At 39.0% G+C, this 17,605-nt stretch overlaps 1 protein-coding gene across 13 annotated transcripts in view; it reads right to left on the bottom strand.

Moving 5' to 3' along the window:
* Positions 1–17,605, bottom strand: part of REV1 (REV1 DNA directed polymerase) — a 97,841-nt gene that overhangs the window by 4,788 nt on the left and 75,448 nt on the right. For all 13 annotated transcript variants that reach the window (XM_072743006.1, XM_072743008.1, XM_072743013.1 and 10 more), the window contains 6 exons: positions 15,581–15,735; positions 13,135–13,254; positions 7,243–7,463; positions 6,798–6,970; positions 1,476–1,578; positions 175–340 (listed from right to left, as the gene is read on the bottom strand). In XM_072743006.1, the coding sequence (XP_072599107.1) occupies positions 175–340; positions 1,476–1,578; positions 6,798–6,970; positions 7,243–7,463; positions 13,135–13,254; positions 15,581–15,735 (938 nt within the window). The remainder of the gene's footprint in view (positions 1–174; positions 341–1,475; positions 1,579–6,797; positions 6,971–7,242; positions 7,464–13,134; positions 13,255–15,580; positions 15,736–17,605) is intronic.

The following is a 17,605-nucleotide window of genomic DNA, read 5'->3' as shown; positions in this document are numbered from 1 at the left end:
ACTTTAATACACTAAGTAAAATGAACTTATACTATTGTTTCATCATAATCTAGAATGCCAGTGTTTTCTTTAAGAGGCACATAGAGCCATGCCAGACAACTCTTGAATTAACTTATTAGCCCGCCTAAGGATAAAAGCAGCACCAAAACAAGAACCACACTGATGACCACTGACCTTCTTTGTGCTCCTCTTCGGTGGATTTCTTAGCTTTCTGAACTTGGAAGAGATCCAGGACAGAGTGTGACCCACCAGGAAAGTGGCCTGACTGAACTGATGGGCGACTGGGGCATGCAGAAGGGTTTGGATTGGTGGGAACCAACTGATTGACATGAATCCCAACCTAGAACCAGAAGTGAAAATGTGTTCCAGGAAAAGTGAAGCTAGAATATGAATTCAACTAAGCAAACTTCTCAGCTCTTTTTAAAAAGGTATTCTAGATCCTATTTCTAGAATAAAAGATTAGTGGAAACATTCAAACAGCCTTCTGTATGATTTTTTACCAAAACTACTAATTAGCTAGTGAGCAGTTATTCACCTCAATCTTGGGGTATCCAATTCTATCCAAGTATATTGCAATCTCTTCAAAATAAAAAATCCAAAAAAGTTTAGTACTTTTATATCCCACTGAAGTTCTAATCAACTACATTTTTAACATTAAAAAAACCACAAGACCTCTATAAGAGGTGGTCTACTTGCAGTCTTCATTTATCATTTTTCTGTTTAAAATACTTTTCAAATAAATGGGTGTGGGTAGGGTGGGATGGGCAGTGCCCCAGGCATAGATAACTGTGCCCCCACACCACCAGAAAGCCTTATTATAACAGTATTTCAGGGAGAAGTTTTAATCGTGTCTGGCTTAGTAATTCTTTAATTCTTCCAAAAATGCCACACCAAGCCAGTGAGTTGATGAAATAACAAATGAAAGCCTTTCATTCACGTACATCTACACACACAGAACCTACTACAAAGGTTCATCCTTAAGAAAATTAAGGTTTTTACATTTTTGATACCCTCTCAACATGTCCCAAAGGCATGTTTGTGTGCCTGTGGTAAATACTTCCTTCTGGAGCACCAAGAGACATAAGAATGAATTTGATTAAAAAAGACCTTAAAGGTATAAGATTTATTTGCAGTTCTACACTCCTCAGTCCCATCTACTTCTAGGGGAGTGAGAACAGAAAGCAGATAATATATGTAAAATAAGCCCTTGGTTAATTAAAAGATCTGTAAAAGTTCAAGGTACAAAATTATTCTAGGCAGGAAACAAAATGAGCTTTCAGAACAAATTTGAAAAATATCCGGTCAGATGATAAAGTCAAGAATTTTTCAGTTTCTATCTTCCTGGTATTACTCTAAAGGAGCTGAAAATATGCACATAAACTGTCTGCCCACCCCCCCAAGCCATTCTTAGTTCAAGCCTTAAATGAGAAAAACATTATAGAAAGAAAGTCAGAATTTTAAAGTTATATACTTACCCCTCTCATATCCGATATATTTAGTTTCATTGTATGAAACATATTTAGTGTAGCTTTTCCAATTATCTTTGCACTATCTGTGGCCTGGTCAAGAGTTACGGTCCTGTAAGTGATAGAATTCACTTTTTTAAAGGAACAAAAGCTACCTCCTATATATTCACTGGTACCTCACAAGTACTGCATGGTTTAAAGATGTATAGGAAAGTCATAAAGAAAGTAACAAAGTTTAAATAATTAAGTACCAATATATAATCCTTAAAAATGAATGAGATGAGATAGTCTTCCTTCAAGGAAGCCAATAATCACAAATTAACTACACTGACAGACAGCAAGGAGTAAAAGAAAAATCATATAGAACACTGGGACTTTGAGATAGAGACAAAGAAGACCTGGCCAACTAAAAACAAATTGGAAAAAAAGTTTTTAAAAAGATGTAGTTAATGCCTATATATACAAATAACAATATTATGTTGCTACTAAAACATAAATGTAAATAGTGTTTTGAGATTGCTATGAAAGAATGATGAATCCCCCTGTCTTTATTTCACACAAATAAATACAGAAGAACTTTACTGAAAGCAAGATTTTTAGTAGACCATGGTGGTTTAATGCATTTATCTTCATATCCTTTCAGAACACCACTAAACTATCTTAAAATGACTTTTAAATAGCATAAACTCTTAAACAATAAAAATAAATAGCATAAACTCGAAAAATTGATTTAAAAATGGTCTTAAAATACAAGTAGGAGAGGAGACAAGATAGAGGAAAAATGTTAATCATAGTTTACATACTGAAAGCAAATCGGTAAATACTAAGTTACCAAATATGTCTCCTATGCCTAAAGCAAAGAGCCAACTTGAAATAAGCCAATTTATGCTACAGAACCTCAAAAACACTCTGTGATTAGAGATATCAGGTACCAGTGGAGGGGTGGAGAATGTGCATGTATGGCCAACCCACAGATAGCCCCTCCTATGTAGGATGCACTATACACTGGATGTCGATGCTGAGAGCTAGGAGACCTCATGCGTGGCCAAGGGAGGTGGGAGGCACCTCACTCAAAAGATGTACACTCTTCCCACTCAGACGGCTCTTCCTATTAAGTAACCGGAATGCTAGCTGCCATCTTCACATCTGCTCACCAACTACAGGCAGCAAATGGGAAGATCCCACAAGGGGCCTATTGATAAGCCTTAACAGCAAGACCACAGATACAGCTGGTTGTGGTAACCAAAGATCAAGCCCTTCAACCATTCATCTATGATGACGCCCATTGGTCTATGTGTCCCACTGTGAATCTAGAGGTTCCAAATAAAACTTGAGGAGTTCACATATGGACAGTCAGCCACGAACTATCAGACAGATGGTGGAAGAAAACAGCTAATATAAAAGCAGTCAAAAGAGAAGAATTGGGAGAAAAAATTACACAGGAAATAGAAGAATATTTAAGAGATAAGAGAATGTGGCATCTGTGAAATAACATATTTAAATGTCCAAAGAATTAAGAAAAAAGTTTAAAATGTTAGAAATAAACTAATATTGACGAAGTTACCTGGCACAGTAAGGTCAAATAAAATTTCAGAGCCCCTGAATTAGAGTTCTGAAAGTTCCAGAAAAAACAATCTGTAAAGAATAGGCAATCAAAAGAGCACTAAATGGGCAGCACGGGTGGCTCAGCGGTTTGGCGCCGCCTTCAGCCCGGGGCCTGATCCTGGAGACCCGGGATAGAGTCCTGAGTTGGGCTCCTGCGTGGAGCCTGCTTCTCCCTCTGCCTCTGTCTCTCTCTCCCTCATGAATAGAAAAATAAAAAATCTTTAAAAAAAAAAAAAAAAAGAGCACTAAGCTTCTCAAAAGTAATCCTGCGAAAAAGGTGACAATGGAGTCTAAGGAAATGTAACTTCAGAACTACTGAGCATGTAGATAGGCAGATTCAAAACAATTCACACCCATGCAATCATTCTTTCTCACTAGGTACTAGCAGAATGACACCAGGAATCCAGGAAACAAGGGTCCTGTGGCAATCACAGAAAAGGGATACCCTGTGCCCCCCACTCTGCAGTACTGGTTTGAACTAATCTAGATCGCACTGGCATGCTGGGGGCCCCAAGAGAGCACTCCAAGAATAAAGATCAAGCCAGTTGATTAACTTGTGCTGAAACACAAGAGAAGGGAATGTGGGGACACACTCAGTGGGGAGTTCACAAAAAAGCCAACAAACCAAAACAAGATGCTCAGTAAGTGCAGAACAAACAAGTTCCAAAAGAAGGGAATGTGGTTGTAGCGGACATGTGGTCAGCCCCAGGAGGCGTGCAAACAGGAACAGGCAATGGAAGAGAAGCAGTGTAAGGGACTAAGGGACTGTGTGTGTGTGTGTGTGTGTGTGTGTGTGTGTGTGTGTGTAAAAGAAAACTTTCCCTATGTAATAAGCCACATATCTCAGTGTACCTATGGCTCTTTGATAAGCAATTAAAAATGTGTCCTTCCTCTACAGTAATTAGAACATCAGAGTCTAGGCAGCACATGACTGCCTCGTAGCTTTGACAAGAGGTCACAGAATCATGGAATGTGGAGTACCACTTCTTAATAGGGACTATAACAGAGGCTTGGAACTTTTTCTGTTAAGGGCCAGGAGTAAACTGCCTATGCTTTATGGTCCCTCTCACAGTCTTCACTTTTCACAAACTACTATATAAATATCATTCTTGGCTCATGAAAACCACATGAAAAGAGGCCCAAGGCTGGATGTGGTCCACAGGAAACAGTGTGTCAACCAGGGAAGTAGAGGAAATATATGGTCAGTGTTAGCATATTTCATAATCGCTCACCTAAAACATTCCTCATCAGTTAAAACACCACTGAAATGTTAGGTTGAAGTTAATGGTTTAACAAATGGTCTGTATGTTGGTAACATTTATAAAACTACACCTGTTTTGATTAATCATGTGCTCTTTTTTATCATTTTCTCTAAAGTAAATATTTTAAGGGCACAGCAAAATGTACACTTGGCCACTAGCTATGCATTGTAGATGGTGAACTGTCCTTTGGTGACTAAACAATGAGTCCTCACCATATTACAGATGAATGCTGAAATATTTACGGAAGAAATAAGATGGGATCAGAGATCTGCTTCAAAATTATCGGGAAGAAGGGGAGGAAGGATGGTATCAGAGAAGCTGACAGCAACTACTGGAATCAAGTGATGGGTTCGTTCAGTCTACTGTTCTTTCTACTATTACATATGTTTTAAATTTTCCTAATAAAACTTTTTAAGTTTAGGACAAAAAGGGAACTAATACCAACAACAGCAAGCAGATAATGTGCTTATAAAAAGGCTGAAAATTATCCTTCAACTGGGGGCAGGCAGGATAAAGTATAATTAATTTTAGTTTTTTTTAATGTAAAAATTACATTTTTAGAGTACCTGGATTCTCAAAAAGGACCAAATGAAGGTTCATTATCTTATTAAGGGTAGAGAGTGAACCCACAAAATACACAATGCTAAGTAACTATAAGATACTTAAAAACACATACACAACAAAAAATAATAATAAAATAAAAATGAATAAAAACACATACACAAAAAGAAGAAACTCTACTGCCAGTTCTCTTTCCAAAGAAAAATCATTTAATTTTTGGATGATCTTTCCCATGTACCTTGAACAAATCAAGTTCCAGGTTACATTTCCAAAAAAGTATTAATAAAGTAGATCTGATTTTCCAATAGAAACCACGTGTAAAGAGATCATTCTATTCCAGAGTTAGGGCTAACAACCAACTTATTATAGAAATGATCACTAACACAATTTACCACTTGAAATACAGGTATATCAAAATGGTTATTAAAATAGGAAAATAAACAGTTAAAGATTACCAACTACAGGGGCAGCCTGGGTGGCCCAGTGGTTTAGCGCTGCCTTCAGCCCAGGGCCTGATCCTGGAGTCCTGGGATCGAGTCCCACCATCAGACTTCCTGCATGGAGCCTGCTTCTCCCTCTGCCTGTGTCTGCCTCTCTCTCTCTCTCTCTCTCATGAATAAATAATAAAATCTTAAAAAAAAAGATTAACAACTACATAAAAACATATTTTATAAATATGTTGTCTCAGGTATAATTTATGAACCTTGTTTTCATGGTGAATACATGCATGAATGACAAAGCTGGACACTGCCTGTGAACAGTCCTCTTGTGACTGGCCAACAGCACCATACACACAAACATTATTTCCACAGTTGGCATAAGCTACACTTAACAAAACTGGTTTTTTACTTTTGTTTTTTGGGGTTTGGTTTTTTTTTTTTTTTTTAGACAATTCTTTACCTGTAGCTTTCAGGGTCAGAAATTTCAAAGCTTTGGTGGATTTGACAGATAAAATACAGTGTACCGTTGGTATATAAAATGGCACGCAAAATTATTTTCATATTGGTCACAAGCTTTACATGAAGTTATTTTCTTTTTTTAAGATTTTATTTATTTGGGATGTCTGGGTGGCTCAGTGGTTGAGCGCCTGCCTTTGGCCTAGGGTGTGATCCCGGGATGCTGGATCGAGTCCCACACCGGGCTCCTTGTGGGGAGCCTGCTTCTCCCTCTGCCTGTGTCTCTGTCTCTCTCTGTGTCTCTCATGAATAAATAAATAAAATCTTAAAAAAAAAAAGATTTTATTTATTTGAGAGAGAGTGTATGTGAGAGAACACAAGCAGAGGGCACAGAACATAAGCAGGGGGAAAGGCAGAGGAAAAGAAAGAAGCAGACTCCCCACTGAGCAGGGAGGCTGACACAGGGCTTGATCCCAGGACCCTAGGATCATGACCTGAGCCTATAAGGCAGATGTCCAACTGACTGAGCCACCCAGGTGCCCTGACATGAAGTTCTGTATTAACAGTCCTCACATTAAAAACAAAACAAAACAAAACAAAAAGCTTTTAAATGCTTTCTACCAGTTTGTAGAGACTATAATAATTATTCATTTCAGAAACAGAAACTATACCTCCCTTAAGTAAAGTAAATGTCTCATTAAAATCATTTTCTGAATCACCATACTGACCTTTCCCTCCAGACCCTGGCGCCACTCACAACTGTTGCCACCCTTTTCTTCTGTCTGTGCACAGAAGTTCACGGCCAAAAGACTCCCTCTGAAGGTCAGGCATACAGGTTCCTATGACTAACGGAACCTGAAGGCAGTGAACAATGGCAATGGCCTTGGGCTAAATATCTGGTAACAGATCTTTATTCAGACTCTTCCTTGCTTTTCTTCTTTTTCTATTAATTATAATAAACTAACCAAAATATCAATTAGCCAAACTCCTTTTATACATAAGCTTACCTGGTGATGTTGTCACAAATCCCATGGCCTCCAAATTTTGCAGTTTCTACTGGGGCCCCAGACTTTCGCACCATGACCTTGAGCGTCAGGCGTTTACCCTTTACATGGGCAGCCTCAAGTCGTCGCTGAATTTCTTCTGAAAGATTCAGAAGAAAAGCTTCCGCTTCTTTTGGCTATGGAAAGTAAAACAGAAAAACTTCCACGCTATTTTCCTACACACTGAACAATTCTCAAGTATTTTCACTTTCAAAACACAAACATGTATACTATTTAAATCCCACTAGGGGTCTACTAAAAACAAACATTCTGCAAGCTGCAGGAATAACAGAGTAAAGTCTTAACTTCAAGCATCCAGAGTCTATGGGCTAGTTGGAGAAATGGGACTATGTGAAAAGATAAATAACAGGAAATAAATAGATAAAACTTGTGAAGAGTTAAGTTTTACCTGGGTAAACCTTATTCCATAGTTGATCTCAGCTGAAATAGATTTTCTTTCCTTTTCCGTTCGAACTGGTCTATCATCCAAACCTCGGCAGAACCGATAAAGCATCTGACCTGTTTTGGGACCAAATTCTTTTTGGAGTTTTGCCATTGTCATATATTGTAAGTCTCCACAAGTTTTAATTCCCAAAGAGTTCAACTTAGATTCCATCGAACGTCCAACTCCTAGAAAAAGGGATACATATAGTTCTTTAATTCTGCACAAAAACCATTAAAAACAATTTAGCAATGTGAAATAATAATATTCATAGACAAAATAACTAGTTTAAAATAATCTCCCTTAAAATTTTTTTTTTTTTTTAAGATTTTATTTATTTATCCATGAGAGACACAGAGAGAGAGAGGCAGAGACACAGGCAGAGGGAGAAGCAGGCTCCACACAGGGAGCCCGATGCGGAACTCGATCGCGGGTCTCCAGGATCAGACCCTGGGCCGAAGACAGTGCTAAACCGCTGAGCCACCCGGGCTGCCCTCCCTTAAAATTTTTAAGTGACATAGTGAAGCAGCTCATAGACTAAAGAATTTTTTAGTGCAAATGCTAGCAAAGTTATTTCTAGAATCTACTCAATTTGAGCTCCACATATAGGTGAACCTTCTCAAATATGTGTAACTGACTTAAGTTCGTCAGTTACACTGACTACATACACTATATACACTGACTATATAATAAAGAATGCCATCTTTATTACTGAGTAATATCAAGATTTCCATCTTATTTGAAAAATCAACTAATGAACTTACAGACTTCTTTAAACGGGCCTACAGTATGACCTACATGTGAGGGGACTCACAACTGTTAGGGATTCTACTACGATTTCGGTGATGGCCAAACTTGACAATAGTTTCAGCCTCATTTTCTATGAATGGAAACTACACAAGAACTTATGACACAGATCCAAACCCAAAAACGTTACTGCTGTCATACTGGACAAAGTGACCTGGGAATAAAGATTCCTAAGCAGGGGGTGGGTAGAGGGAGCAAGACAGATTCCTTTTATCAATGAAGTTTATCTCCTTGATGAGGTCTCAACCCTCCTACAGCTGGGCCAGCATGCAGCACATGCGTGAATGACAAAGCTGGACACTTTGTGTCCCTGTGATCTTCTCTTCCAGATGCCAGGTTTGAGCCTCACCTGGAGGGTACTGATGAGTTCTGTCACCCTCAATTTGCCCAAAATCTTAACAAAGGTACACATATCTAGAAGAGATACTGAAAAGTAACCCAGGGAAACTCAAATTCTTATCAAAATGGTCTGCACACTATCAAACCAGTAATTTCCACCAATGAGGAAGAGTGTTTCTAGTCTTCCACAGGATCGTGAGAAAGAGCTCAGAGTAAAGTCGGCTCTATTCTGCTAATCACTCGATTATCATCCTTCTAATGGCTGTTCTCTGAATGGTCTTCAGTAGAGGACACTAGTCCAGGTTCTGCCAGGACAACCTCTTGAAACACTTACATATGACATAAGGTTGGGAGACTATCAACTTTACACAGAAGATCTATGGCCCTAGAGGTGGGCAAGACAAGTTTAAACCAAGAAAAGCTATTCCCTCATGGATCTAGATGAATGGTATTAAGGGCACTGCCTCCCATGTGTGCCATTTTAAAGTTCAAGTAAGAACAGAGAATAAGAAAGAATACCAGAGTCTGTTTTAACATCAAAATTGGTCAGAGGAATACCATTTACAAAAAGGTGAAACTCTAAGTGAAATCCATCTGAGTATTTTTCAAGGCAGAGAGGAGAAACATAAGGTAAGAAGCAAATCATAAGCTGGCCAAAGTCAGACACTCTACACACTATTTATGTTCAGGAAAGGTGGTTTTTTTTGGGGGGGGGGGTCTCTGTTGCCCCACTCTCAAACTGTGATCACGATATCTCCTTTAGAGATCTGGAGAACTCATACATCTCATGGACTTGAAAAATCAGCAAGAGGCAACAATCCTAGATTGATTCTATGTGTGCTGGGGTGGGGCAGGAGAAAAACCTAATGTTTTTAAGAGTATCTTCAATACAGTGGAAGAGAATTATTGTTTGCTAGTAGGTACAAAAGGCTATCATACTAAATAACACCAAATGAACCTAATCAACCTAATCTAAGTAAACTGTCCCTCTAGGGAGGACAGAAAGACCCCATCCACTGCAAGCTCACCTAACAAAATGGAATGGGCCTGAAGTCGAGCAGCAGAGGGAGGCACGTGGGCGGAGGGGGGTCTACCTCTAATCCGTACTATGCAGGGGGGGGTGGGGGGAGGAAAAATTCATCAGCAGCAAAACAGGGGTCACTGGTTTAACTGACTGCATCATGTAAGCATTTATTAGAGACAGTGGCACCTCTAAAGACAAAGTAACAGGGTCTTTACCGTCAAATTGAGTGCATCGACGGAAAAAGGAAAAAGTGAAGGAAAATATGTTAGCTTAGGACCCAGTCTCTGAGAAGGAGAGGAGGGAAAAAAAAAAAAAAAAGAAGATGTGGAAGCTCTGGTCAAGCCACTGGGACAGACTTGCTGTCCTTGAAGGGGAACTATTACACTAAGTCAAAAATAGCCAGAAATGTCTCCCCTGGCAAGCAGACTTGACAGTATAGCGGACACAGAAGAATAAAATTCCAAAACATCAGGTTTTCACCATCTAAATTAGCACCGCCCAGAACTTTCTGTGATGATAAAAGTGTTCTCCATCTGTGCTGTCCAATCCAGTAGGCACTTGCTACGTGTGGCTGTTGAGCACCGAAATGGGGCTAGTGCAAATGAGGAACGAAATTTTAATTTTATTTGACTGTAATTAATTTAACTTTAAATTTTACTAGCTTCACTTAAAGATCAAGGCAGATCTTTATGTAGGGCTACATGGCCGTGGTGTTTCTCTGAGATGGCTAAAGAGATGGCAACCACAGGCTAAGAGCCCAAACTCAGGGTTGGCTGAACCAGATGCAGAAGGGCCTCAAGGTAAAGGCATATGCATGAGTTGAAAGGCCAGGCAAAGAACCAAAGAACTCCCAGGAACAGTTATTGTATTTAAATAGTAGGGAGGATCCTTTCTTTCATTAAATAGATCTCCTCACATAATTTGTTACAATATATAATCATCATTCTGTAGAGTCCCCTAAAACATAAATTTACTAGTAATGCGTTTTCTACTTCTCATGTAGCTACAATAATTGTGAATATTGTCCTAGACACACTGTGTGCCAAGTAAAGATTTATGGGCACAGAGGGCCAGAGAGAGCTTGTAGAGGACAACAGGTCAGGTGTATTCATCCTGACTTTCTTCTGGCTATTGGTTAGAGAGCAAAATTTCCCTAAAGCATGTTTTACAAGATGTTAACAGGCACTATATATTCATCTTCAAATATCTGGGAAATTGCTACTTTTTAACAAAGATAAATAGGTTACTTTATATTTTAAAAATTCTCAACTTTTACTTTGTGGGCCCTCCACCAGGGATGCTTCCCGTATGCACGTGAAATCTTTTTTTAATGGAACAGCCTGCATTCTATAAGAGCACACTTTGGAAAAAGATGGTTACAATGCCATCTTCAATACAGGCCTAACAACAGCAAAAGGTGACATTGTGTGTGCCTGAAAGGTTCGAAATCTGATTAAGAATTTGGGAATTTGATAAAAGTCAACACACATCACATGAAGAATTTTGGGGTGATACAATCTGGTTTTGAAGGAGAGAGGAGGCCACACAGGAAGGTGGCTTGCCAGAGGGAACTAATCTGGCTGCCTTCCCACCATATTCCAGGCATCCCTTAGGGAATTCAAGGCTTAAGAATCTGACCAGGACACAGAATTTCACATTTGCCCTTCAAGAAATAAAGCCCCTCTAGCCAGCAAGCAAACTAAAGTGAAAGGTTAAGATTACTAGGTTCAGGAACTAAACACTGCGTGTAAAAACAACAAACACACCACCAAACCAAACCAAAATGATTCAGTTTAAAGACGGTGTTACAGACTGAATTGTGTCTTCTTAAAATTCGTATGTTGAAATTCTAATACTCGATACAGCAGAATGTGACAACTGTAACTAGAGATAGGGCCTTGAAAGAGGTAAGCAGGGATCCCTGGGTGGTGCAGCGGTTTGGCGCCTGCCTTTGGCCCGGGGCGCGATCCTGGAGACCCGGGATCGAATCCCACATCGGGCTCCCGGTGCATGGAGCCTGCTTCTCCCTCCGCCTGTGTCTCTGCCTCTCTCTCTCTCTCTGTGACTATCATAAATTTAAAAAAAAAAAAAAAAAAAAGAAAGAGGTAAGCAAGGTAATGAGGTCATATTCAAGTGGGTCCTAATCCAGTCTGACCCTTTAAGAAGAGGTTAGGTCATAGACACATAAAGAAAAAAGACTACGTGACAACACAGGGAGTAGACAAACAACCCTGCTGACAGGGCTGGACTTCCAGCTCTAGGAATCTTGAGAAAATAAATTTCTGTTACTTAAGACACCAAGTCGGTGCCATTTTGTTACGGCAGCCTTAGGAAACTAACAGAGATGGCTAGAAGAGGAAGTCTAAATGTGGATTTCACATGCGGCTTTAAATACACTTACTATACTAGTTCCTTCTTACATAAGCCTGCAGTAACATGTGTTATTAAAACAAACTGTACTGTCTAATGAGGCAATTTGCCAGCTTGATTTTATAAGGTTAATTATTCTTCCAATTCAATCTCTAACTATCAAAATGTACTATTTCAGATTTCCAACACTAATACATTTTTTTAAGTTATTAGTAAATAGGGGGTCAGGAAGCTTTCAAAATAATCTACCATAAAGTGGCATTTTGGTCATTTAATATTTGATAGCCTGTAATAGAACATTCTAGGTTGCTTCAGATATACTTTTATTAAGCTTAAGAATATATCACTAAATCCACTTTTGCAAGCAAATGGATTTAAAAAACATCAAAAATGCATCGTCTTGAGCTCTCTCCACCATAAATACACAGGAGCTTTGTGAAACTAACAGTGTGTTTTTTAACAAATAGGATTATCTGAAACAGTATCAAGGATTACTGCATGGTTTAGAGAAATTTCCTAGAAAGAGCTATCTACCAGAGCAAATAAATCTAAATATTTAGTAACTGTGACAGGAACTGTCCTATAATTATTGTGAAATGAATTGTACTACACAAAAAAACTGCATCTCTTCAAGGTCCCAAAAGGGCAACTGATTTTCAGTTATAATTAATTAAATTTGATGATTTCTCTATGGAAAGATTTTTACAAGCTAAGTTAGCCATGCAGTAACTACACACGATATAAAATAACAAAGCGTCCTGGCCCTTAGCGGAGAAAGGTGAAGATGGACATTTTAATTTTACTTCTACCTCTGAGTTAGCAAAATGTAATTACTTCATCTTTAGGTTTTATTCTTCCTGATAGGATTTATATATTTTCTACTTTTAAAGCAATTTGTTTACTAAACTCAGAAACCTGTCACGAGTCCATTAATACAATTTTATAAACAGGGGAACCAATTCTCAAAACTTTCTATTTAACCTAGAAGTACAATTTTAATTATGATTTAAAGGATCAGAAGTCAACTTTATCATATTCTCCTTAAAATGATTTCTAGGAATTCCCTGATCTTGCCACGTGAGAAATATTTAAAGTAAAATACTTGAGAAATAGAAGTAAAAGATAACATTCAGGTCGTAATTAGTCAACTGAGGGGATTAATAATTGAGGAATTTCAAATTCTGTTTCTCTTGGCACTCAATCACAGATAAAAAAAATTGATTCCTGTTGTGGAAAAAAGAGTAATGTTATAAAACTATGAAAAGCATTAACAGATGTTTACAATAAACCAAAGTTAAAAAGCAAAGATCTGTATTTACCTGGTAGATTACTAACTAGCTGACCTCTGATAAAATCATCTACTTCTTCTGGTTTTAAGTGGTACTGGCCATCTGGTTTTGCTTTTCTAGTTGCCATTCTAGCAAGGAGAATATTAGAACCTATAAAGTAAAAAAAAAAAAGTTTTAAAAAAATATTCACCATTATTTTTAAATTTCTTAACAAAGACATCTACAGGTAGGTTACCTATCAAATTTCTTTCAAAAACAATGAAAAATAATTGTGCAATTCTGATCATTTCAAATACAGTAAAACTGGCAGAATTTTGTTAAATATGACAGATTATAGCCCACATGGTTACTGGACAGAGGTTACCCTTGTTCCCAAATAAGTGTCATTTCAATATCTCCTACTCTGGTAAAGGAATGGTAAAAGCAGTCCCTAACTTTATGATGGGAGATGCAGGCAACAAGGATAATGATCAGAAATTCAATCATCCTGCCAATCAGTGAGTCCAGGGTGAGCAGGAAAATAAAGCCAAAGGAATGCTACTGGATAGGGGGAACAAGTGAGCCTGAAGAACCTAAAGTCTCACTATATAATCAGAACATGTGCAGTGGAAACTGCGGGTGTGAGAGTCTTAAAAACAGATAGTGACAGTATGGTGTGGACATGGAGAAGTAAAGCAGAACAGAGGAAAAGGGTACAGGAGACAGAGATGGTGTCAGGGGTCTGAGAGAGGAGGATGTTGGAATTTATGGAAGACGTAAAAATGGACAGGCCTCAGTTTTATGGGAGACTTATTTAACAGTGTTTTCCCAGGGTAAATACGTAAATATTCATGAAGAGAAAAAGTTCTGCAAAGTGACACCAAAATGGTAACAGTGGTGAGTTGTGGAGAGGCAAAAGGGGGTGAGGAGTGGAAATATTGTATCACGTGGGATTTTCATTTTAATTGCTTGATTGAGCCTAAAAGAATGCAGTACTCATATTGTCACACCTATAAATTAAAAAGTATAATTTAAACAACTACACCCATGCCGGATACTGGAAAACAGAAAATAAGCCCTAAATGAATGCTGGGAAGGATGTGAAGGCCAAACAGGGGAGCAGAAAGGTTGCTAGCTAGGAAATAGAGGAATGCTATGAATGTATTAATCATCTATTTTATTTTCTGTATCTTATGTTTTGATATCTTAAAACTCTTGCTGGCTGGGGAGAGATGACCCTCCCAGTGCTAGCTAGTTTCTAAGAATAGCAAACAACTAACTCCTTTGGGAGCCCTCCTCGCATATGCAAGCCAGCCACCCTCAACCTTCTCCTTACCAAGGTCACACACAAAGATGGTATTTTCTTGCCCTAACTCATCCAGGCAGGGTCCAAGGCAACTACAGATCCCTGCTTACAAAGGCCTAAGGGGAACACAGGATCATCCAAAACAGTGAATCCAAAGCTGTTTATTCCACTCAGCCCAGCTTTTCCCACAGAAATCCCAATATAGGCTCTGGTCTAGGATTTCCCGTCACTCCTGCTTCTGCCTCCTGACCAAAACTGGGGGTTCCTCACGTGGCCCTGCATGGTGCAGCATGCCTTCTCCTCCCCCCTTGGGAAGTGTAAGTAATAAAAATCTTTCCACAGTATTGGCTTCTCTGTGTCATTACTCAGTTCTCTCCAGAAATTAAAACCCCAAGGGTACAAATGAGACCAAGAACTTCAGAGGAATAAGAATGGAAGAGGAGTGGTTGGAAATAACAATGACAAGCTAAAAGGATGTTCTATCTACCTCCCATGCCTGGAACTACAGAATACTGGAGAGAACACGAGTAAAGAGGCATCCTGGTAGGAGCTATTCAATAGAGTATGTTCTGAGAGAAGGAGGGGACTCAGGGAAGCTGAGGTGTCAGAGACGGCTCTACCAAACAAGGACAGACAAATGGTAGAAGTAGCTGAGGAAACTAAGCACAAGGGTTAAAGACAAAACAAGGGGTGGGGAGAGACAGGACAATCATTGAGGGCCAATAGTTGATAAGGATGACTTCTGGAATTGAGAGTGAAGACAGGACTGGTGGAGTACTCCAGGAAGCTGAAGTTCATAAAGTAACTGAATTACAACAAGACTCACAGTAACACTTAACTCCCAATCACCCCCAACCACATTGCTTTAAAGAAGGCTTTGGTTCATTTAAAAAGAGTATGTTTACAAATACTGAATTCACTTCTCCCCATTTTTGAAAAACTAGAAATATTCCAACTTGTTTAACCCAAAGACAGTATCATCATCATCCATTTACTTACCTTTCTAACACTTCTACCTAATGTATTGCACAAATGTGACCAATGCTAAGAATGGTCTTAGAAGTCAGAGGCCTATGCAGTACAGTAAAAAAAACAACCTGAACAATTACTCCAAAAAATTAAATGATATTCAATGATCACAAAGCAATGCTTTGAGTACAATAAATAATACAAGATAAGCTAGATACTAACCAATTCCAACAGAGGCCGCACATTTGGTCTGGTCTTTGATTTCTGTGCGGACAGCATTTGCAAATTCATCAGGTGTAAGTCTGGTCTCTGCAAGGATTTCAGTGATATCTACCAGTGCTTCATCACAACTGACAGCTTCGATGTTATGTGTGTAGCTGTTGACACAAAGCAAAGGCAATGAATCACCTGGCAGCTTGCCCTCTAGTAGACACAAATGTGGCAGGGTCGAGTCTTCCCCTGGCATCTTTCTTCATATTTCCTTTTAAGACTTTTTAAAATGCTAAAAAAAAAAAAAAGTATTAGCATTTTAATTAAAGTGGCCTAAGTGCCATTATTTAGTCACCTAATTTTTAAATGCAAAACCTATTGATTAGTATTTTCTCATTTTCTGTATTAACTACCAAAAATGCAGCAGATATTACCATTCCTGTTTCTCTATGCTGAGGATACCTTTGTAAAGCTCTGAATAGTTGAAAAGTAGTGTGCAAATTAAAACTATCGTGACATTTAAACTAAGAACTGTTTAAACATGGTTTACCAGAATCCTAAACAGATAGAAAAATCGCATAAATCAAAGTAATTGATGATCTCCTAAACAAAAACACAACAACTGAATATCTTTTACTGTAGCAGGCCTAGGATACAGGATATAAAGACCAATCACCCCCAAATACCTGTCTGAAAGGACACAAACTCCATTCCCTTAATGTGGAAATACTTTGGCTTTTGGTCATGATCTACTGACACAAAAGACTTGTTTTTATTAGCTAGAGAGGAAGAAAGAGCAGAGTTATCCTATGGCTCCAAAGGTAATTAAATATGCAGACCACAAATGGAAGGCAACCAGAAAGGCCTCAAGGTCAAAAACGTACCTTCAATAACTTACTGGTTAACATACACTATGCCTTATCTCACCACCTTACTGCAGGTTACAAATCAGAGTTGGCTGTATTCATTTAAGAAATGAGTATTTGGTTTACACTTAAGGGTGAAATCTCTAAGAGCAGAAGGGTATACCTGATAGGAATTCTGCTTCCCAGTGAAAGCTGCCCTGAGGCAGAAATAATACGAAGCCGAAGTAGGATTTCCAAAGGGTGGCAGGAGAATGACACTGTACATCCCCGCCCCCCCCAAGCATAGCCACGTGCCACTGACAATGTCTCCAAAGACTAAAACGATCTCAGAACCAGTATGTGTCACAGCTCTCTTTCAAATCTCCCTGATGTGAGACTCAGGCTGGTAGGTAGGTAGCTGCCTGAATGCCTCAATACTCATAACACAGAACAGAGGAGTACCACTCCCCAGCTCAGTCATCCGTTCCCAGCCCTCATCTGGATGCTTCTATCGACCTCAGCGCTGGAACAGGATTTTTTTTTTTAAGATTTTATTTATTTATTCATAAGAGACAGAGACAGAGAGAGAGAGAGAGAGAGAGAGAGGCAGAGACACAGGCAGAGGGAGAAAGCAGGCTTCATGAAGGGAGCCCGATGTGGGACTCGATCCCGGGACTCCAGGATCACGCCCTGGGCTGAAGGTGGCACTAAACTGCTGAGCCACCCGGGCTGCCCCGTGAAACCGGATTTAAAAACACACTTTCCCCTGGTAACACCAACATTCCCATATGTGGGATCTTAAAGATAGCTGTGATTATAAATGGCTTATCATTCAGCACTCAGACCTTCAAACTAATGCCAGATAATTTCATCTGGTCCTTTTATTTTCTTTTTCCTGCTGAAGTAGACACTGGATTTCGTTTCTCTCTACAGGATCAGCAGTCATCAACAGTTATTTGTATTTAATAGATACTCAATAAATATTCAAAATAATGCAAAGGAGAGAGGAAGAAGTGAAGACAGAGGTGCAAGAATTATCTTTCAGAACATTAATACCCTCCAAAGGTTGATGAACCTTGGGGCCTACTGTCCAGATGCTGTTATGGTAAGTATTTAATAGAACACAGTCACACCCACTCACTAATATATGTGTCTGTGGCTTTCACTTTATATAGCAGAGTTCAGCAGTTGG

Source organism: Vulpes vulpes, chromosome 16 (assembly GCF_048418805.1).
Source record: "Vulpes vulpes isolate BD-2025 chromosome 16, VulVul3, whole genome shotgun sequence".
NCBI classification, from domain to species: domain Eukaryota; kingdom Metazoa; phylum Chordata; class Mammalia; order Carnivora; family Canidae; genus Vulpes; species Vulpes vulpes.
The sequence above is the reverse complement of the archived record's forward strand: the minus strand, read 5'-3'. Positions and strand labels throughout refer to the sequence as shown.